Raw genomic sequence first — 22,184 nt, 5'->3', positions numbered from 1 at the left:
CTCTAGAGCCTGGAACAGCAGTTCTTTCAGTCTAAAAGTCCATATCAACAAGTAACGTATCCCAGAAGGAGCAGATCTGTAAGGAATATTCACCAACACTATCTTACCAGATTTCCTACGGAGAGCACGTGTTCAAATTCTGGGGTCATAGGATGGTGCTCCATCGCCATGAACAAGGTGTTCAGCACAATACAGATGGTGATGGCCAAGTCAACAAAAGGATCCATGACAATTAAGTTCACTATCTCCTTCAGCTTCATCCAGTACGGGTGGCATTCCCAGATCAAGAATGTATTGGCAAATTTATACCAGCAAGGGGGACACTTCCTCTGGGACTCTTCCAGCTCTGCAGTTCCGAAACAAAACAGCAACAGGAGTTCAGCCCCCACTTCTAAGGTCACGGGATCCATCTAAAACACCGTCCAACCCTCCCGTGTCTCCCTGCTTGCACAACAATTCAATACTTTCGGGCCAAAGACATGTTTTGCCCTACATACACATGGCACTCGGAACCAGGGACGTGCAGGACACTTGGCAATGGCTTCAGACGAGGAGGGACCAAGCCACCAGCCTTGGGGCCATGGCCCAGCAGGAGACTCTGGGCGAGTCTTTGCCCTGGGCTTCTTCTCTGGCCCTACGTCTGCAGGAGGGGCAGCTCTAACCCCGCCCGGCAGCCCCGCCTGGGTCTTAGGATTCAGTCCAAATTATTTGAAATGAAGGGATATATTTAACTCGGAACTGATCAAGGTAAAATGGTTTGAATCAAAGTTACGGATTCCAAACTGTCTTCGGAGCCAGTTTTTAAATAACTTAAATGAATTCTGCGCTGAATGCACACACGGTCTAAAAGAGGAAATATATGACATAATGCTGCAAAGGATTTTAAACAGGAATAACCTGATTAAGACTAACCACATGCATTTACAGAAATCTAACATGATGTTGTGTCCGTTATTTTTTTTTTTTACACTGGCTTCTTTCAAGTGCTTAGGGGAAAAAAAATAAAAATCGGGAGTTCCCCCCTCTATTCTTTGTCTTGCAATGGTTCCATTCAGGATCCACAGCTGTTCGTGCTGAAGTTTTATTTTTTTATGGGCAGGGAAAGGACCACTGCTCTCTCTTTCTCATTGGTTCCCTGGTTGCTTAGTATTTAGTTGCCGTGGAATTTCTAAAGTTAAAAAGGAGGACCGTAGCACTGTAGCCTGTAGGCGTTTGCGCAGGAGGGAAGCAGCAGCAGAACCCTGCTCTGTTTCTAAGTATATTTAGTTTTCATACAATTTTATTGCAGAAGACAGCAGGAATTTGAGATCATCAGCCTCATATGGCTGCTGTTCATAAATTCTTGCCGGCTCCTGCATAACATATTTGGAAATCTCATCTCCGCGTGCTGTCCCTTTCAGAATTTCCGTCATCCAGAAGTCCCTTTCTCTTCTGGCAGCTGTCACACCCCGGCTCTCGGCGCAGCTCAAACCTCCTCCCCAGGACTGTGACCAAAGGAGGGTCCCTCCAGTCCCTGGGAGAGGGCCGAAGACCTACCACCCATGTCAGACACTACCTCTATAATCTCCACGCGGCACATTCAGTATTGTAAAACTACAACTCTTTGTTGTCTTTACCTCTGTATCTGTAAAATTTAGATGGAAAATCCAGTAAAATAAAGTCTAATGAATATTTCCATACTAACAAAGACTCAAAAGAAGTAGGTTTAGGCAAAACCAATGTGTGAATCACTCGAAAGTCAGCTGAATTCTGTGTCTGAAGGACAGGCATGTCCTCTCTCCAGTACCCAAGGCTCAGACGTGATGTCTGTGGTGCCACCGTGCCCAACAGATGGGGTTTGACCCAAGCCTGGGCTCCTTAAGATGGGGTCTGACCCAAGCCTGGGCTCCTTTCCCAGCTCCCTATGATGATGGCTCTGGTCCCCACAGCCACCATGAACCCATCTCATGGGGTTTAACATCACTGCTGAGTGCCTCTTGGACAGACGGAGCAGACGTGTGTGTCCACGTCCATGTTTTGTGCCATGCAGAGGGACAGCCAGCCCGGCTCCGGCACAGGGAACCCAGGGCAGACATGGTGTGAGGAACTATCCATAATGGCCAGAAGAATGGGTCTGCCTTCCTGCAGCACACACCACGGGAGGGCAACGGGTCCGTACCTACTGGAAACACACACCTCCAAGCCATACCTACCCTCAACAAGGGTATTTGTCAACCCCGTCATCACGCTGTTGGTTCGATCCTTTCTTCCATAGGATGCGTTCACCTGATCCATGGAGACCAGGAGAGACCCACCAGGCTTCTTTCTGATTTCGATTTCAGTAGTGCCCTGCAAATATGGTGATTAACACAAACTCTTAGTCTTCCCAGTATTTTACATACTCTCAGCCCCGAAACATGGCATGCATGCCCAAGTGAGAAAGCCACTGTTGTTCCTGCTATCCTCCTTGCTTTCCTACATCAGGTAAGTGGTCAAACCAACACTCAAGCCCTCATTTCTCCCAGCACCAGCACTTTGCAGCCTTAGACAAATCAAGGACTGTATTTCGAAGAACGCTTCTTTGAAATATAAGAATATAACAAAGGCTGCCGTGCTGCTACCAAACGGCACAGACCAGCAGTGACTCTTCCCCCCAGCCCCCCTTACACCCCCCTGGTCAGAGTGGGAGCTCCAGCCCAGCCTCCTCTGCACCACCCACACTCATCAGGTTTAGGAACTGAGCATTTGACGGTATCAACACTTATTTCAAAACCTTCATCTGAAACCTAGGATAAGAGAACCCCCGGCCACATCACTCTCTGAGAACCAGCAGGGATTTCTCCCACTCCAGCCCACTATGAAGCTGATTTTCTGACACAACATGGAGATGAAACCACATCTGGATCTCACCCTGCTGAAGGATCAGCTTGCTCCCCCAAGTCAAAGAGGTGCTTCTAAAGGCACCTCACAGTTTCCCTCCCAGGGTCAATCTCTGCGAGGGCACAGACAATCTCATGTGCTAACAGATAAATGGGCTTTTCTCCTCATTACAGGAATTTGCCGCTGTCGGCTCGTGAGCCGAGGTCTCTGCCCAGCCCAGGTGGGTCTCCCCCTGTGACACTTAACTGCTTCTTGAACCCTCTCTACGTAAAGGGCTCACAAAATAACTGCTAAGAAATACTCCCCCTTTGAGGCACGCAGCATGCAGGTTACTGCTCCTGCCACGCTCGTACTGTGTTAGAAAGAGAATTAAATACTAAAGCAAACATTGAATTAACGTGCTAACTCGGGAAGAAAAACCACAGATCTTGAACCCTCTCTACGTAAAGGGCTCACAAAATAACTGCTAAGAAATACTCCCCCTTTGAGGCACGCAGCATGCAGGTTACTGCTCCTGCCACACTCATACCGTGTTAGAAAGAGAATTAAATACTGAAGCAAACATTGAATTAACATGCTAACTCGGGAAGAAAAAACACAAGAGAGCAACTGATGCTTAATGTAACTAATTAAGGTCAAACAGGTTGCAAGAATTGAAATAACTAAAAAAAAAAAATAGCTTGGAATGTATAGGAACGGTAACCAGACTTTTCTCAGAAAAAAATCGATTCAGGTATCTCTCAAATTATGTTGTTTCGATCTTGTCCACATTTTTTTACACCCCACTAACAAATATTGGTTTTTGAGCTTTGTTTCTCTCCTGCATTCTAAAATGTTCATCCACTAAAAAGGTTACTCAATACCAATTCAGTCAACTAATTACAAAAAGGCAGTCAAGGAGAATTCAAAAATTAAAAAATAGTATTTTTAAAAGCCCTTATTTTACTAACAGTCCTTATTTTCCCTTGCAAAATTTAGCGAGAGCTAAAAGATTGTTTGCGTTCCCTTTTGAATCCCTAAATATTTTATCTGATTGTGGAGAACATTTGCAGCAGACTTTGGGTGGTTTCCCCATTCCCATGCTTTAAATAGCTCCTTCTGAATTGCCCCGACAGACACCGAGGGCTCCTACTATTATTAGTCCTTTAATTAAGGGCTCGATTCCAAGCCTCTTTTTCCCAGGAAGCTGGGGGAGGAGGAGGAGGAGGAGGTGGGGCACTGAGTTTGAGAAGGAGCGAGGGATGGTGAGGCGCAGGGTGCTCAATCTGGTACAGGCCCATGGCCTGCAGTTGGACAGATGGACGCCGGGTCGGACGGGGAGCCTGGTGCACTCAGAGGGTGGTGTTTGGGAGAGGAAAGAGGAGTTGGCCATCCCTACCCTACCTACGGCCTTCCCTACCCTACCTAGGGCCTTCCCTACCCTACCTACGGCCTTCCCTACCCTACCTACGGCCTTCACTACCCTACCTAGGGCCTTCCCTACCCTACCTACGGCCTTCCCTACCCTACCTACGGCCTTCACTACCCTACCTACGGCCTTCACTACCCTACCTAGGGCCTTCCCTACACCCTCAGGGCAGCTGCCTCATCCATTTCACCTCAGGCAGAAGGCGTCCCCCGGGCATGCTGGAAGGGGGGCCACCGATGAGGGACACCACGCCGTTGCAGTCCACCGTGCTGTTCCTCTTCACGTTGCGGCGGAGGTTGGGGAAGATCCGTGAGGAGCGGCTGCCCTGGCTGTACCCGCTGTACCCGCTGTAGCTGCTCCTGCGGTCGCGGCCGCGGATGGGGATGAAGAGGGAATCTCTCCGGCCTTCGCTTTCCTCCACGGTGCTGTGCTCGTCATCCGCAAACTCGTTCTCCGAACCCGGGTCACGAAACCGCCCCTTGTAGCTGAAGATGCTGCTCTTGCTGTTGTGTCGGGAGAGGAAAGGGGAGCCTGGGATGCTGAGGAGAGACTGGGAGGGGGAAAAGAAAGAATGACAAAGTGTGAAGAGCAGGGAAAGGAAGCGCCGCGGTGCCGACAAGTGCTGCTAACGTGGTTTCACTCTCTCTCCAGGTCTACACAAGCCACCGCCACCTCGGCAGCAGCGGTACCGTAAGAGTTGTTCACCCTTGGCTGGCAGAGCTACCTCAGCAAAGAAATTTCCTGGTGAGATTCCCTCCTCTCAGGGCAACTTACGCCACGGTAAGTGCGTGCAGGGCTGTAAACTTAGCCTGTAAGTGCCCTCCTGATCCGCTGCAAGTTCATGATGGTGGGCAGATTGCCTTGACATGCTAATCAGGGTCTAAACTAGAATATTATCTCGACTACAAGCAAGCATAAACATATAAAGGGAATGAAAACTACCTGGTTCATGATGGAAAACTTCCTTCCTAGCCTGTTATCTGGCAGCCTAAATGCCTTCCTCCTCATGCCATCCTCAGACTCGGACTTGAACACCTTCTCAGTGTCACACTTCTCATCTCCTTCTGACAGTTCCTTGTCCTTTCGCTTCTTCCTCCTGTTTCGACGCTCCTTGGCACTCTTGGAACTGAGTTTGGAAATCTCAGAGGAGCTCCGAGACATCCTCCCCCCACCATCATCTTCCACAGCATCCTCAGAGACGGTCCCTGCCGAAGTGACCATGGCAGCGGCCTGAGGGCGAAGGCAAGAGGGGAGGAAAATAAATCAGGTCTTACTGTCATTAATACTCCATTTTCTCCTTTAAAAGTGTGGCTTAACGCCTACAGCACAGGTCTTTGGGGTAGGACTGAGATGCTTATTCTTTCTCTTGGAAGAAACTTGCAGCCAGGACTTGTATACATTTTTACAGTCAACTTTTGCAGGTAGAGTGATCTCTCTCAGTCCCTCAGCTTTGTTTATAAACATTTGGTAAAGGACTGACAAACCTGTGCTTGTCCGTCTTGCAAAGATATTCTCACAATTAACTAGAAATTCTGGGATCATTTAAAAATTCCTTAACAGAAGGCAGTTTTCTGATACAAAATAAACACAGCAAGCTTGAGCAGCAGCCAGGAAGAGAGAAGGAATGACGCCACCCCAGTCAGCAGAGGACGTGATGCCAGGGCACTGCTGCATTTTCTGGTTATACATCACTGCTCTGTAATAGCGGGCTAAAAATCTTAAAATATGTAAATGCATCAAACCCCACACCATCGGAACACTCACCTGTGCTTCTTCCTGCTGCTTTTTCAGTTGCTCCAACATGGCCTTAAATTCTGCCTCTTTCTGCTCTGCCTCCTCCAGCGTGGCCTGGTTCTGCTCTTCATAAGCCATGGCCACCACAGCCAAAATGAGATTGACCAGGTAGAACGATCCCACAAAGATCACCAAGACAAAGAAGATCATGTAGGTTTTTCCTGCTGCTCGTAAGGTCTGGAAGAAGAGGAGCAGGGCAGAGGGAAGAGAAAAGGAAAGTGGAAAGCAATTTCAGAGTGACACCTGATAGGGGAACTGATCCCAAGTTTCTTGACCTGAACGTTTCTAAGAAAATATAGCGGTGCTGAATATTTAACATCTCAGCACTTCCCCTGCAAAGCACTAAGACACTGCTCATCCATTAGGCCATAAAAAACAAAAGGTGTCATCCCTCCTCTTCTCTTAAGGGAACATCCAACGGATGCAAACTGAAAGATTCACAAGTACAGTGTGAAACTCAATGCTGAGACTCCCTTCAAACCAAACAGAAAAGCCATTTCAGCAAGGTCCCCAAACCGTCCTCCGGTTACGAGGAAACACTCTGCCCTCCAAAGCACCCCAGCAGCTTCTGAGGGTGGAGCTGAACCTCTCACAACCACAGAATCACAGGATGGTTTGGGTTAGAAGGGACCTTTAAAGGTCACCTAGTCCAACCCCTTGCCATGAGCCATCTCCTGCAGGTCAGATCCTTCCAGAATTCATTCACAGCTCAGCCACGGGGCACCCTGAGGACCTGCTGTCCCTCCTGAGCTCCAGGGTCCAACACCTGCTTCCTGGTGACATCCTCTTCCTCCTCATCACTCACCACCTCGCTGCACCGCTCTGCTTCCAGCTGCTCTTTCAGGCAGGAGGAATATAATAAGGCTTGACACGTTTTCCTTTCCTGCATTGTCCCCAAATTCTCATCTCGTATTAACACCCAAGTGAAGTCTTTACTTACCAATTGATACAAGTTTTCCCAGAAGTCCTGAGTCATAAGGCGAAATAAAGCCAGGAAAGCCCAGCTGAAAGTGTCAAAGCTCGTGTAACCGTAGTTGGGGTTCCGTCCTGCTTTCATGCACGTGTAACCCTCCGGACATTGGCTGCCAAAGGGACACAGCATTTCAGGGCACAGAGGCAGAGAAAGGGACAGAGCAATTTGACAACAGGCAATTAGCCGTTTTCATGGAGATTTTCACAACCCTCCCACCACACAGTGTGCCTTCTGCTCCCCACGTCGGGTAAGGAGAGCAGAGAAGGAGACCGACAGAGATGATCTTGGAAAAGCCCCGTTTGCTTTGTCCCATGGAAACAAGATGTGGCAAAGTGTGGCTTTTCACCCAATGTCAGCCAGAAAGACGTATTTCAGAGCTGAAGGACTGGCTGAAAAACCAGTTGGAACCAATAGGACATGGAAATTTTCCATTTCTGAACCTCCCTCCCCCCCTCCTCTGGTGACTTGTGACTGCACTCAGAGGGAAATAATGCCACTAGTGACCACCATCAGATGTACCTGCCTCCTGAGAGGACGCAGAAAATGTCAGTTTACATTATATCAGTCAAACAGATAGTAACAATGGATTAATAATTAGATTAAAAAACGTGAAGCCTTTTACATGGCAAGTAACACCAGAACCGACAAAGGAAGCAACAGGAAACATCCCAAAGGTTTCGCCATCGTTAGCCAACACCAACGGGGATTAGTCTCTGCTTTGAATAAAGACCAACACTCACCCTGCATCCGAGCTGTTACCACAGAGCAAAGGATCAGGGGCGCCAGGAATTATGTAAAAATTTGCTGAAGAAGATGAAAAAGAAAAGATTACATGCACACACATATGGAGTTAGAGGATTTAATACACTATAGCGCCACAAAAACCTTCCCTGAGCATCCCTCCAGATCCCCAACTGATAAATTTATCAGTTAACTAACTCAGCTTTAAATAACATTAACCCCACTAACCGTGCCTGAGTTTAAACACCTTTCTGGAAGTCAGTACAGCGTTATGAATAAAAATGTAAAATGAGCTGACTGCACAGCTGAGAAGCTCCAAGTGAGAAGGGAGGAAGAAATTAAGTTACAAAAACTTGGAGGCTGGTTCCTTGATCCTCCGCAGCATCATTTCCAGCTCTGAAATGATTCTTCAGCATCATTTCCAGCCAGTGCCAGAGGATGCTGCAAAGCAGAGACAGGTACCAACAGCTTCCCAGGCCTTCGCTGGAGAACCAGCAGAACTTGGCAAAGGTCCTGACACTAAGACCAGGGATTTAAATGGGCAGTTCCTTCCCTTTTACCGTATTTAAATAGTTTTTAATCAGAAACAGGGCGGGGGGCGAGGGGGGAGTATTTTTAACAAAGTATTTAGCTAAAAAGAGCACAGTGAAGACCCAACTAGAAACACCTTAACAAAGCCAAGTTTCCAAAAAAACAAAAAGTATCTGAGCAAAGGTTTTTTTTCTGCCCAAAGCTGGACATGCTACGTTATAAGCCATGTCAGAAACCCTGGTCAGCAGCATTAAGTCATTAAGGTTTTAGGGAGTATCACTGCAGAAATACCTACACATATTGTTGGTGTATTCCTCCCAGTCAAAGCCCTTCGAGCCGTTATCCAGGAAAGTCTCGTTCACGTTAATTGGCCATATTACACATTTGTTCCTTAAATTGCCCATAAAGAGCTGCAACCCGATGAGAGCAAAGACACTGAGACAAAACACTGTCAAGATCATTACATCCGACAGCTTCTTCACAGACTGAATTAGGGCACCCACAATGGTCTTCAGGCCTGCAGAGAAGAAAACAAGACTAGAAATCACTCCTGTAGAATGAAATGACCAAAAATTCCAATACAGACAGTACCTGACAACCGCGACAGGCTGGCAAGAGACTGCTGCCATGAAACGGGGGACCTGTTTTCCTGGGGACCACCACTGGGACAAGGAAGGTGCTGGATGACCCAAGCTCACCGGTTTCGATGGTGAACCAGCAATAGTTAGAACAAAACAAGACACCAGCGTTCATCGTGGAGAAACACTGGTGCCTGGGGGGAGGCACTGCCATGGGAGGGTTTGTCTGGACAGAGCTGTTAAATTTGGGTGTTCTGCTCCAAACCTCCGCAGCGGGGAAGCCTGGCTCATCAGCACAAACTGCAACAAGATCAAATCCCTTTCGACCTGCCCAAGCCTGAAGCTCCCACTGCTGAACTGAGCTGATCCAGCGCTTCCCCGTGCCCTGCGGGAGCTGGACCCCTCACTCAGAGGAGGGTTTGTCACGGGCAGGGCTGTACCCCTGGGGCCAGCTCCTGGGGCTCCACCAAGGCCATCGGCACCAGTAAAGGACAGGGCTCAGGGACCAGACGAGCCCAGGCACAAGCCAGGAACCCTGCTGGTCCTCCAAACTGGTCTGGGCTGTAAGAGGAACCCCCCGAGGGCCGGGGGAGGAAGGCAGCATTCCTGCTGTCGGGAAACAGAGTCTGGGCTGCAGAAACCATACAGAATCCGGGCCCTTTCATCAGCCTTTCTGAGGTCAGGCAGGATGATCCTGCACTGATGAGTGAGCAGTGGAGCAGGCTGAAGGGAGGAAGGAGGGGGGAAAAATAAAAATCACAGCTCCAGCTGAATTTGGGGCTACTGAGATCCGAGGCCGTGGCTGAGGCCACGGGAGCATTCTGCAATAAACCTCTGACAGGAAACCCTTCTATACCAACAGAGGGTTGAGCTGCATCAGGAACAAAAAGATTCAAAAATACATAAATAAAAAGGAATTCTTATGGAAGAATAACTTTTTAAAACATCTTTCACTTCGATCTTCAAAACTTTTCATCAAGGCCAAAGCCCTGCTCCAGCACGAGGCGGTTCTTTGCTGTTTGTTCTGGCAGACAAATGGCTGGTCCCATTTTGGGGGGCCATTGGGCTGCACAGGCAGCCCCCCGAGCTCCCAGAGCCCCCTGACCCCACTTTGGCACCCCAGGGTCTGTGCTTCCCCCTCGAGGGTCGCACCAGGAGGAGGCACCGGCAGCGGGGGGACAAACCCACCGGAGCCACTGCCCTCCTGCCCCGTTCACGCACGGGACCGATGGCACTGGGCAATTAAAATACCAATCACTCAAGTGCCAATAAAAAATAAATATCTTTAGAGCAGCGCAGAGTTAAACATGGTCTGCCAGGCCATACCACGGAAGCAATACTTTGGTGTTTAAACTCCCAGGTGCCACAGTCTACTCCTGCCACAAAAATTCACACAGACCCTCGACCTGCCTGGAATTTTGTCATATTCTGGTAATATTTCCCACTTTTATCTTGTCTACAAAAGACACTGGGGATAACTCCAGTTAGATAGATGAATAGAAGATGTAGTTAGCACTCTTGTAACACTAAGATGAGTTTCTCAGCACAGTGTTAGAATTCCCATTGCATCACACGCGCTGGAGCAGAAGGGGCACCACTTTGTATTTTTAAGTGTATTCCAAAAATCACTTCTTCCTCCAGACGTGATGGCACTACAGCCCATAAAGAGCGCTCTGTGCCTAAGTTCAGATTCAATAACCCAAAAGGATAATTACACAAAAGCTTTGTCACATTGTCAGTCAGAAAACGGAGAGAGGAGCAAGGTTTGTGCTGGACCCAGCTGGGGCAATCCTATCCCAGAGCAAAACCAGTACCAATAACCCCAGTTTTGCCATTTATGGTTCCAGCCGCGGTGCATTCACTGTGTCCAGTGCTCAGACTAGATCCCATTTAATAAAAGTGTGCAGCAAACCAGCCCGTTAATAAAAAGCAGGGCTGCACTGAATTGAGAAGGGCTCAGACCTCCCCCCTGCCGTCATTTGGAATAAAAGGAAGAGTCTGTTAGTTTTGAGCACGGAGAGAACGACACAGAAGGGCACCGTTCTGCTCCTTTCCCCAGGAAGACAAGGCATGCTGCCACACCGTCAGTAACCAGCTCCTTAAAGTTGCATCATCTCCACTTTGCTACCATGACGAAAGCAAAAACGCACAGGAAACCCATTTTAACCCGGATGCTTTTCCTCAAGCAAGGCAGTGAATCCCTGCAGCAGGCTGACCGACCCGCAACCGTGCCCGGGGTCCCCTAGCACACTGCCCACGGCAGTCACCAAACAGCCTTGGCTCTCAGTGTGTGCACAAACGTTGGGGAAGGCTAAGAAAGGACATTACTCGAGCCATTCTCTCATTCGGTGCAAGGGAAGCGGGTGCCATTAAGAACATCATGCACAACAGCCATGGACAGCTGATGGGTTTGGCAGTCTGCAACAGGGACAAAAGTGACGGCCCCTACAGCTCCACAGGCTCTTTTCTGGCAAACGTATGTACAAGTGTAGCCTGAGAAAGCAAAAGAACGTTATCAGTTAACACGTCAGGAAACAAAGCACAAAGAAATAGAAGACCAAAGCTCATCCAGTGATTACTTTGGGTGCCCACCTTGAAACAGGTCCAGCACCTTACCACTGGAAAGCCACAGTTGCTTCAGTGCCCATGAAAACTGAGCCTTGAGCTTGGCCTTAAAATTAGGGACATTTTTGAGTAATCATCCGCACAAGACTTTATGGCACAAGAATTCAGGCTCAGAATCACAGAATCTCAACACCTCTGTGGTCTTGTACCATAAAGGAGGGGCCGTTGCTCACCCTCTGACTCCCAGATGGGGTTAGAGTCTAAAAGCAGCTTCGTAAGTGATGGTCCTGCAAAGCCCAGCTCAGGGGGACATGGCATGGGCAGGGCACAGCTCTGGGCCACACACTGTGGCACTGACAGCTGGCAACTGGCTCCACTACAACACAGAAATGCAAAAGCTGGTAGTGCCAAAGCTCCATTTAGCTGAGTCTATCTCAAAATGAGCATCAGCCCTTTCTGAAGACGGGAGGCAAGCATCTTCTTGTTACCCAGAAGACAACCAGCCCAGATTCCATCTGACTCCAAGTAACTGAAGTAGCTTCACGCAGAAATGTTTTCATCTTGGTTGGGTTTTGCTCATTTGCTCCCTAAACCAGCTCTAGAAAGATGCATAGCTGAGATTTTGCCGAGTAATATCTTGGCATCTTAAATTCACCTTTCAGATGCTTTGCAGAGAAAAATGTGCAACTCTCCTGTCTACCACAGCAAGTGAAAAGAGAAATTTCTGCAAAATTTCTGGCTCCTTGTACACACACACTCACCCACCCCCTGCAGACGTGTCCCTCACCTTCACCCCACCAGCAGACACCTGGGAAGCAGAGGAAGCTTTTAACCCATTTGCCAATTAACCTGCTCTTCGCTCCTTCCCAACAGCTGGAGCCCAACTCACAACACGAAGCACAAGGACTGCAAGTGCTATTTTTATGCTCAGCTGCTGGTGGAAGTTTTAATCCAGTGCCCCAAAGAATTTCGTTTGCTGAAACACCCTCCTCAAGGCGGTTCAGAAAAGTAGATGGTATCTCCCATGAGCTCCCATGTTAGCACTTGTACTTCATCTTAAGGCACTGAGAGAGATGCAGGGTTATTTTCAGAAAAGAAGAGTTACTTCTTCAAGATGTGTGTTATAAAGAAAGGTGTTAAGGGGATCAGAGAGGATTTAAAAAAAAAATAAATTTAAAAATTCAGTCTTCCACAGGAAACGTAGACATCTTAAGTCACTTCTACCCCTGAATTCCAAGCATAGTTCCTCCACCTACTCAGAAATATTTCCAGAGTGATAATGTCACTGAACAGCAACTTGGCATAACTGAATCATATTCAAAATGTTCCAAATGAGAAACTTGGAAAAAATTTAAATTGTTCTTTTTTTTAACCTTGCTCCTGGGGCACTCGCTAAGGACACTGATTCACAACTGGATGTAATGAAACGTTTCAGAAGAATCCAAACACTTGGGATTCCAAAAGTTCCTTTTTTTTGCAATTCTTTAGACTTCACGTCCTATTGAATTTCACAATTTTCTGCCACTTTTTTTGCATAAATTCCATTTATTTTAAAAGCCCTTACTGTGCTTCAGAGCCAAATTTATTGCTGAGGCTTCTCTTTATTGTCTGTGTTCTTTAAATTTGAGAATTTGTTTTCCCTACCAAGATGTTCTGCAGGGGAATTCCAGGGCAATGACGTGCTCAACTGTCCAGACCGAACATTCCCCCTGTTTACGCTACGATCTCTTGGCTCTTCAATCCCATCCTGCTCTTTCTCTCCCAGGCATTAGATATTTTTAACAGGAGGAGGATGATGGTGAACTTCATTCTGCACAACAAGCAAACCACAGAACCACAGAGCTCGGTGGGGTGGGGAGATGCCTCCCTCATCATCCCCCCATCACTGATGACACAAGCAAGTGATTACAGAACACGGTGTCACCAATGAACACCACATCTACACAAGTTCTCCCACTGCTAACACCTTCCAGCAGCTCCACACGTAGGCAGGACTCCTAGAAGCAAAAGAGCCAAGGGCTGGAAAACCCTCCTTCATCTCCACAGGCTCAACAGGACCCACAGGGCAGAAATTCCAGGGTTGCACAGGAAACACCAGCAACACTCAACGGGCCCAAGGGCTCCATCCTGGGTTTGGAAACGTACAGATATCTGGGACTGAATCCGAATCAAGTGTATGATCCAGTCAGGACACTTCTCAGGAGAAAACATTACCCCAGCATTCCTCCAACTAACATTTTTTTTTTTCCAACCAGAAATAAGGAGGAGAGGATACATACAGCCACAATGAGGAAATCCAGCCAGCACCAGGCGTTGGTGAAGAACTTGACGAATCCATAAGCACACCATTTCAGCAACATCTCCAGGATGAAAATGTAAGTGAAGACTTTGTCCGCGTACTCCAGGATGGTCCGGATGGTTTTCCTCTGTTCTATGTAAATATCCTCGAAGGCCTGGGAAATAACCAGGGGCTCATGTCATTATATCAGATTTATTACGCAGCCCAATATCGTTATCCAGAAGCTCACTCAAACCACGATAAGCAATGGAATTGCATTTCTTACACAGTGCCCAGCATCTGCTCTGGCAGTTGCAACACTGCAACCCCAAACCACAAAAATACCCCAAAAAGGAAAAGTCCTGAATAAGTAACACAAGAACTTCGCTGCCTTAGGGCTCCGAGTACCAGCCTTTGTATCTAAATGTTCAGCCACTGGTACCACAACAGTCACACACGGGTGCATCCCAAATTGCTGAGCGCGTTGTTAATCAGCCCGTTAATTGCTGTGAAAGCTGGGATGTGCAGAACGCCAGGCTGCTGCCCTGGGATCCCAACTGCTGTGGAATTGAGTCCTAAAACTCACGGGGAGCACCTGCTTGAAGCTGTTTGTTGTGTAATGCCATCTACTACACACTGCACTGTGTGAAAACAAACACACCCAGGGATTGTTTGTATCTGTGTGCCACCAGGAGGTCAAAAAGCTCTGCAAACATGGGAAACTGAAGAAATATAAACCTTCTTGTTCGGTAATGACAAAAATGAGACACAGATACAGGCTGACTTTGTCTAAAATCCTCACATTTCTAGTCAAGCTGTGATCAGAACCCAGATTTGCGGGATTTCAGTCTTCATTCTTCATTGAAACTGAACAAAAATCATTAATAAAGGCTTTTGTACAGTACCTACTACAACGGAGCCGTGTTGCTTTCCAGGTAAGAATCATCACAGCTTGCTATCTCACCAAATCTCCTACACAAGGCTTTGCCAATTAGATGTCCCCTCGTTAACACCTCTGGGATACATGTATTTCCATATTTTACTCACCAGAGCACCGCTGCTCAGTAGGATCATAAAGATGATGAAAGTCTCAAACCAATTGTGCTCCACGATCAGAAAACAAGTCTTCCTCAAGGTCCACCAAGACTTCCCCAGCCCTTCCTCAATATTGACCTGGCAGCATTTACAGCGCTGCGTGCAGCCTGCAACGGGGACAGCACACACAGGAGCATGAGCCCACACCTTGGGAACAGGTGACTTAATGAAAGAACACAAAATTGTCATTGTCTAGAGGCAGTTTTGACGCCAACAACAGCAAACACACTGAGTTTCAGCCTCTTGTGCTCTTGAGGATTACTTTCACCACTTCTGTATCTGAGCACCTGAATTAACATCAATTTGTGAACAGATTGTTCTATTTGGTCAGGGATCCATGCACTTGACAGAAGAGGAATGGAAAACTTGCTGATAAAATAACCTTGAACCATTTAAAATATCTTTGCCATGGGAATACCCATAATGGATCAGCTGCTGAAAGACATTGAGGCCAGTGACAGAAGGGAAAAAAAGAAACCCGACCAGAAGCCAGATTCTTCTGCTTCTACTTACTCAAGGCATCTGTTGTACGAAAGATCAACCTGCCCTACTCACAGGTCATCTACATCCCTGCAATGGCAACTGCATCTCCAAGGCCTTGACTTTGAAAATTCTTCTGAACTCCTTCGTCTGCGATGCAGGGTCCAAAGAGAGTCTCAAAATAAGCTGACAGCCAGCCCTGACCCAGACTGAGACCAAACCTTAAGGTAAGTTTAGAGTAGACAGGTCCCCGAAACAGCTCAGAGCCTTCCCATCTGGCTGGGATCTACCTGGCTGGGGAGTAGCTCTGTGGAAAGGGGCAACGGGGACCCTGGTGGGCAATAAGCTCAGTATGGGTGACCAGTGTGCTGCTGTGGCAGAGAAACCCCACGGGATGCTGGGCTGCACCACCAAGGGCATCACCAGCAGAGATAAAGAAGTCATTATCCCACTCTATGCAGCTGGAACACCTGGAATACGGTGTTCAGTTTTGGTCCCTGCTATACAAAAAAGCTGTGGCCAGGCTGGAGAGAGTCCAGAGAAGGGCCACCAAGATGATCCAAGGACTGGGAAGCTGCTGTATGAGGAAAGGCTGAGAGAACTGGGTTTGTTCAGCCTTGAGGAAGGAAGCCTTAGGGGAGACCTTATCACCATGTTCCAGTGCTTAAAGCGTGGCTACAAAGAAGATGGAGACTCCCTTTTTACAAGGAATCACATGGAAAAGATGAGGGGTGATGGGTACAAGTTACTCCTGGGGAGATTCCGATTGGACACAAGCAGAAAATTTTTCACAGTGAGAACAATCAGCCACTGGAATAGTCTCCCCAGGGAAGTGGTGGACTCCCCAACGTTGGACACTGTTAAGGTTCGGTTGAGCGGGGTGCTGGGCCATCTTGTCTAGACCATGCTTTTGCCAAGAAAGGTTGGACCAAATGATCCTTGAGGTCCCTTCCAACATGGGATTCTATGGTTCTTCCTACACTCAGAGTCAGCCTACCTTCTGTGAAGCACGCGTCAGGGTCCAGATACTCCTCTGGTGCCTCCACAGGGACTTCTTCCACTTCAGGCTTTATATCGATGGTGCTACCTTCAGAGGAGCTGGTCTCATCAAGTTTCTTGAACACAAAATAAAACCCAATCCAATCTCTAAGTAGTTCCCCAAAAATATCCACCTTCATGACAACTCAGCAATTTGTTCACCAGATTTACTGTAACAAAAGTTGTTTCCTCACTTCACCTCACTAAGATCCTGACCCAGGTTACGTGGCATGTTAACAGGACAGACAGTATTAAGTACTTATATATATTTATAAGTATTTGTGGTTCTCCGCAGAGTAACTAGCACAAGAAACTTCTGGCTTGAGTGCAAAGACTACGTCATAACATGAACAGAAATTTTGTGCTGGGACTATCTACTTCTCCCTCCCAAGATGCTTCCAGGCACTTCCACAAGGGTCAAATGACTAGAGTGAATTTTTAACATTTCATCCTACCTCTTTGCTGCCGTCGGGATCTGTATCACTGCTGAAATCTTCTGTGTTGAGATTTTCAAAATCCGATTCACCTACGGCAATAGGCACCCGGACAGTGAGATTGGGGTTATTGATGAAGGACATGTGATCTTCATCTATGATGTACTTCTCCACGCTGCTCCCAATTCCGCTTGTGGTGCCATTGCCATTCTTCTGATAATCAATGTCTCTGTTGATATCAGCCCCTGTATGGTTGGCGATGCAGTTCACCTTCTTGTCATACAATTCATCCAAGGGTTTAACCTCATCTGCCTCTCTCTGCTTGAAATGAGCCTGCATGAACTCACGCACTTTTGCCTTGGTCCAGGCAATGCCCTTCTTGATGCGAATGACAGAAATCTGCAGGTTGTTCATCTCCCCATCATCATCTGTTGCTGCCAAGTTGTCTGCACTGAAGGAGCTCAGTAGCAAGGCTAAGAACAGGTTCAGCACCTGAAGGAGAAGAGGGGACGCTTGGCAGAGCTGACACACAAGGGTGACCTTCCCAAAGCTGAAGATGAGTATTTAATCACCCACGTCCTGCTGATGTTAACAGGGAGCTCGCTCTCCAAACACCACACCGAGAACCAGCTCTGGTGTCCCACAGACCTACCGAGGCACCCACTGATCCTGCAGCGTGTCCCATGAAGGGGGCAGCCCTGTGTGGTGATGTGACTTGGGCAGGTCCCCACCACAGAGCCCCACGCAGGAGCCAGACTGCGGCTGCCGGGGAGGGATTTAGGCAGCAGCCATAGAAGGGATTTAAATTCAGCATTACTGGTTTAGTCCCAGCTCTGGCTCAAAGGAAATGGGCCAAATCCAGGCATTTTGAGTGAAAGCTCCCAGCTTGATTTCCTTGCCCACATCTAGTGAGAGCCCCCAAGACTTATTTTGTCAAAATCCCTTGGTGAGACAAGTCCTCTCAGAGAGAGCTCACAACGCTACTTTGAAGACATGCAACTGTTCACACTACTTCATTCTTGCTTACATTTTCCTCCATAGACTTTTCTTCATAAAATTTAAGACCAGAAGGAAACATCATGATCTAGTCTAACCTCCCACACAACAGGCCGTGCAGTTTCACCAGCCGATTCTTGCACACCACCGTACCTCATGATCGAGCTAGTGGGCAGATTTTAGAAGAAACTTCCAACCTGATTTTAACACCTCAGGACCTTCCCCTGCATACCAAATTATCTCCTTTCCTGGCATTTGAAAAGCCAGGTTTTCCTTCTTTTAAGCTTCCTTTACCCCCTCAGGCAAGGTGTGGGTCTGGCCCTTTTGACTGAGGGTTTTGTACCTCCAGCTTTTATTGCAAAGTGCCTAGATGCTTTACTCGTGGGCAACTGTTTAAGGCCCTCATCAAGCAAAGCACACCCTTTGGTGCTACCAAAGTCAACAGGACTGTTCATCTGTCAAAGGCCATGAAGGACCCCACCAGAGCTGGAACAGACTCACAAAACATTACTCCCTAGTCCTGCGGTCTCCCCACGTTCTACCCCACCCAGAGGCAACCAATAAAGACCATCAGTAACCATTTACTGACCACTAAATTTCCGATGACCATGACCATCATGAAGACAATCAAGCACATGGCCTGTCCTGCTACTTCCATACAATCCCACATGGTCTCAATCCATTCCCCACACAACACACGGAAGACAATAAGGAAGGAGTGGAAGAAATCGTGCATGTGCCAGCGGGGTAGCTCACACTCCGGATTGATCTTGCAGACACACTCCTTGTAGCTTTTGCCGAAGAGCTGCATGCCCACCACAGCAAAGATGAACACGATGATGGCTAGCACCAAGGTCAAGTTCCCCAAAGCACCCACTGAGTTACCGATGATTTTTATCAGCATGTTCAGAGTGGGCCAGGACTTGGCCAGTTTGAAGACTCTCAGCTGCAAAAAACAAAAACCGAAAAAATAAAACAGACAAATAAAAATTTAGTTTCATCTTAAAAAAAGAGGAAAATTAGGCAGAACTTTCTAAACGGCGACCACCCTGTATTTAACATAAACATGAGGCCGTGCTCCTGCTGAGGGCAGTGGGAGGAGGGAATGCTGAGCTTCTCTTTGAATGTGGCCTCCTGGATTTCATAATTAGTTATCCCCCATCTGGGGATCTCCCTTTACAAAGGAAAAGCATGAAGCCTCCGTCTTGCTTTGCAAACCTCGCAACACTAAGGAAGTCAGGAGACTTATTTGAAGGGTGTATCACAAAAAATAACTTTTTTCTTTCCTGAACACTTCACAACTTTCCCTGGAAAAAAAGGGCTTGTTCTCCTGGCATATCCAAAACACACTATCGAAGTTTAATTTCCAGGGAATCTCCTCTGGAGACAGACTTTCTGAACCTGGATGTAAGTGGCAGCTTCTGAGTACTCTGCTCCTTGGAAAATCCAACCCCAGTTGTGGTTCTCTGCGTTCAAAAATCTAACCTTGAGGTTTTCCTCATGTAATTTGCAAAAGCTTAACCAGTGACAGCACAAGTCAAAGCAGGTGAATGTTCAGCACTTTTATTAGACTCTAACATATGACCTACCAAATTTGATGGCATGAAATAAGAGGTGCATCCTAGCACGGTCCCTCTCCATCCACATTCACCTCCCAAGTCACCCCTTACCCCCTAAATGCAACGAGCTGTAGCTCAAAGCTTGTAAACAGCAGTTGTGAAGTAAAAAGAGACCTCAAAAATGACACTACTCCATCTCTGTCCTCCCGAAAACCAGAAAAAAGTGGTGTTTGCCTTTTCTTATGTAAAAATCTTTCCATTAGCTCTAAGAAAGTAACGTCCAAAAAGAAGTGGAATATGGAATACCAATCGGAAAGATCGCAGCACAGAAAGTCCTTCCACATCTGCCAGACCCAGCTCCATTAAACTGAGGGAGACAATAAATCCATCAAAGATGTTCCAGCCTTCTTGGAAATAATAGTAGGGATCCATGGCGATGAGCTTCAGGAACATTTCTGCTGTGAAAATTCCAGTGAAAACCTGGAGTGGTGAGGGAAAAGACAGACAAAGAAAGAACAGGCAAAGATTCGCTTTTGTTCATTTTCTGATTTTCAGGCTAATTATCAAACGATGCAGCCTCTCGTGCCCGTTCCAACGTGCAGCCTGGGCAGTGCCATGTTTTTGCCCACAATGTTCTTTTCTCCCCTCGTGCAGCACAAGTATCATCGACCTACTCAGGCAGCCCCAGAATTAACAGATGGATTTCTAATTAGTAATAAATTCTGACCAGAAGGCACCCTCAGCCAACATCCAAGTGGCCACAGACTGCAGCGAGGGCAAGCTTGTGCCACTCAGTGTTACTTGTTGATGTGGACTTAGACTGAAAGAACTGCTGTTCCAGGCTCTAGAGGAAAAAGACAAAGAAAGAACAGGCAAAGATTTGCTTTCGTTCATTTTTGGATCTTCAGGCTAGATCTCCAGGCTCTAGAGCCTGGAACAGCAGTTCTTTCAGTCTAAAAGTCCATATCAACAAGTAACGTATCCCAGAAGGAGCAGATCTGTAAGGAATATTCACCAACACTATCTTACCAGATTTCCTACGGAGAGCACGTGTTCAAACTCTGGGGTCATAGGATGGTGCTCCATCGCCATGAACAAGGTGTTCAGCACAATACAGATGGTGATGGCCAAGTCAACAAAAGGATCCATGACAATTAAGTTCACTATCTCCTTCAGCTTCATCCAGTACGGGTGGCATTCCCAGATCAAGAATGTATTGGCAAATTTATACCAGCAAGGGGGACACTTCCTCTGGGACTCTTCCAGCTCTGCAGTTCCGAAACAAAACAGCAACAGGAGTTCAGCCCCCACTTCTAAGGTCACGGGATCCATCTAAAACACCGTCCAACCCTCCCGTGTCTCCCTGCTTGCACAACAATTCAATACTTTCGGGCCAAAGACATGTTTTGCCCTACATACACATGGCACTCGGAACCAGGGACGTGCAGGACACTTGGCAATGGCTTCAGACGAGGAGGGACCAAGCCACCAGCCTTGGGGCCATGGCCCAGCAGGAGACTCTGGGCGAGTCTTTGCCCTGGGCTTCTTCTCTGGCCCTACGTCTGCAGGAGGGGCAGCTCTAACCCCGCCCGGCAGCCCCGCCTGGGTCTTAGGATTCAGTCCAAATTATTTGAAATGAAGGGATATATTTAACTCGGAACTGATCAAGGTAAAATGGTTTGAATCAAAGTTACGGATTCCAAACTGTCTTCGGAGCCAGTTTTTAAATAACTTAAATGAATTCTGCGCTGAATGCACACACGGTCTAAAAGAGGAAATATATGACATAATGCTGCAAAGGATTTTAAACAGGAGTAACCTGATTAAGACTAACCACACGCATTTACAGAAATCTAACATGATGTTGTGTCCGTTATTTTTTTTTTTTACACTGGCTTCTTTCAAGTGCTTAGGGGAAAAAAAATAAAAATCGGGAGTTCCCCCCTCTATTCTTTGTCTTGCAATGGTTCCATTCAGGATCCACAGCTGTTCGTGCTGAAGTTTTATTTTTTTATGGGCAGGGAAAGGACCACTGCTCTCTCTTTCTCATTGGTTCCCTGGTTGCTTAGTATTTAGTTGCCGTGGAATTTCTAAAGTTAAAAAGGAGGACCGTAGCACTGTAGCCTGTAGGCGTTTGCGCAGGAGGGAAGCAGCAGCAGAACCCTGCTCTGTTTCTAAGTATATTTAGTTTTCATACAATTTTATTGCAGAAGACAGCAGGAATTTGAGATCATCAGCCTCATATGGCTGCTGTTCATAAATTCTTGCCGGCTCCTGCATAACATATTTGGAAATCTCATCTCCGCGTGCTGTCCCTTTCAGAATTTCCGTCATCCAGAAGTCCCTTTCTCTTCTGGCAGCTGTCACACCCCGGCTCTTGGCGCAGCTCAAACCTCCTCCCCAGGACTGTGACCAAAGGAGGGTCCCTCCAGTCCTTTGGAAAGGGCCGAAGACACACCACCCATGTCAGACACTACCTCTATAATCTCCACGCGGCACATTCTGTATTGTAAAACTACAACTCTTTGTTGTCTTTACCTCTGTATCTGTAAAATTTAGATGGAAAATCCAGTAAAATAAAGTCTAATGAATATTTCCATACTAACGAAGACTCAAAAGAAGTAGGTTAAGGCAAAACCAATGTGTGAGTCTCGAAAGTCAGCTGAATTCTGTGTCTGAAGGACAGGCATGTCCTCTCTCTGGTACCCAAGGCTCAGACGTGATGTCTGTGGTGCCACCGTGCCCAACAGATGGGGTCTGACCCAAGCCTGGGCTCCTTTCCCAGCTCCCTATGATGATGGCTCTGGTCCCCACAGCCACCATGAAGCCATCTCATGGGGTTTAACATCACTGCT

General features: G+C 47.4%; 1 protein-coding gene across 1 annotated transcript in view; it reads right to left on the bottom strand.

Annotated features, from left to right (window-relative positions):
* Positions 1-22,184, bottom strand: part of SCN8A (sodium channel, voltage gated, type VIII alpha subunit) — a 111,501-nt gene that overhangs the window by 54,201 nt on the left and 35,116 nt on the right. The window contains exons 14-28 of the mRNA XM_014947448.1: positions 20,359-20,597; positions 19,636-19,809; positions 18,360-18,716; positions 16,796-17,266; positions 16,300-16,417; positions 14,775-14,929; positions 13,664-13,902; positions 8,602-8,843; positions 7,775-7,838; positions 7,002-7,143; positions 6,032-6,238; positions 5,210-5,497; positions 4,458-4,817; positions 2,193-2,328; positions 108-346 (exon numbers count right to left, since the gene is read on the bottom strand). Coding sequence (XP_014802934.1) covers positions 108-346; positions 2,193-2,328; positions 4,458-4,817; positions 5,210-5,497; positions 6,032-6,238; positions 7,002-7,143; positions 7,775-7,838; positions 8,602-8,843; positions 13,664-13,902; positions 14,775-14,929; positions 16,300-16,417; positions 16,796-17,266; positions 18,360-18,716; positions 19,636-19,809; positions 20,359-20,597 — 3,431 coding nt within the window. The remainder of the gene's footprint in view (positions 1-107; positions 347-2,192; positions 2,329-4,457; positions 4,818-5,209; positions 5,498-6,031; positions 6,239-7,001; positions 7,144-7,774; positions 7,839-8,601; positions 8,844-13,663; positions 13,903-14,774; positions 14,930-16,299; positions 16,418-16,795; positions 17,267-18,359; positions 18,717-19,635; positions 19,810-20,358; positions 20,598-22,184) is intronic.

This window comes from Calidris pugnax, unplaced genomic scaffold (assembly GCF_001431845.1).
Source record: "Calidris pugnax isolate Ruff unplaced genomic scaffold, ASM143184v1 scaffold155, whole genome shotgun sequence".
Lineage (NCBI taxonomy): Eukaryota > Metazoa > Chordata > Aves > Charadriiformes > Scolopacidae > Calidris > Calidris pugnax.
This window is presented reverse-complemented; position numbering and strand designations above follow the sequence as displayed.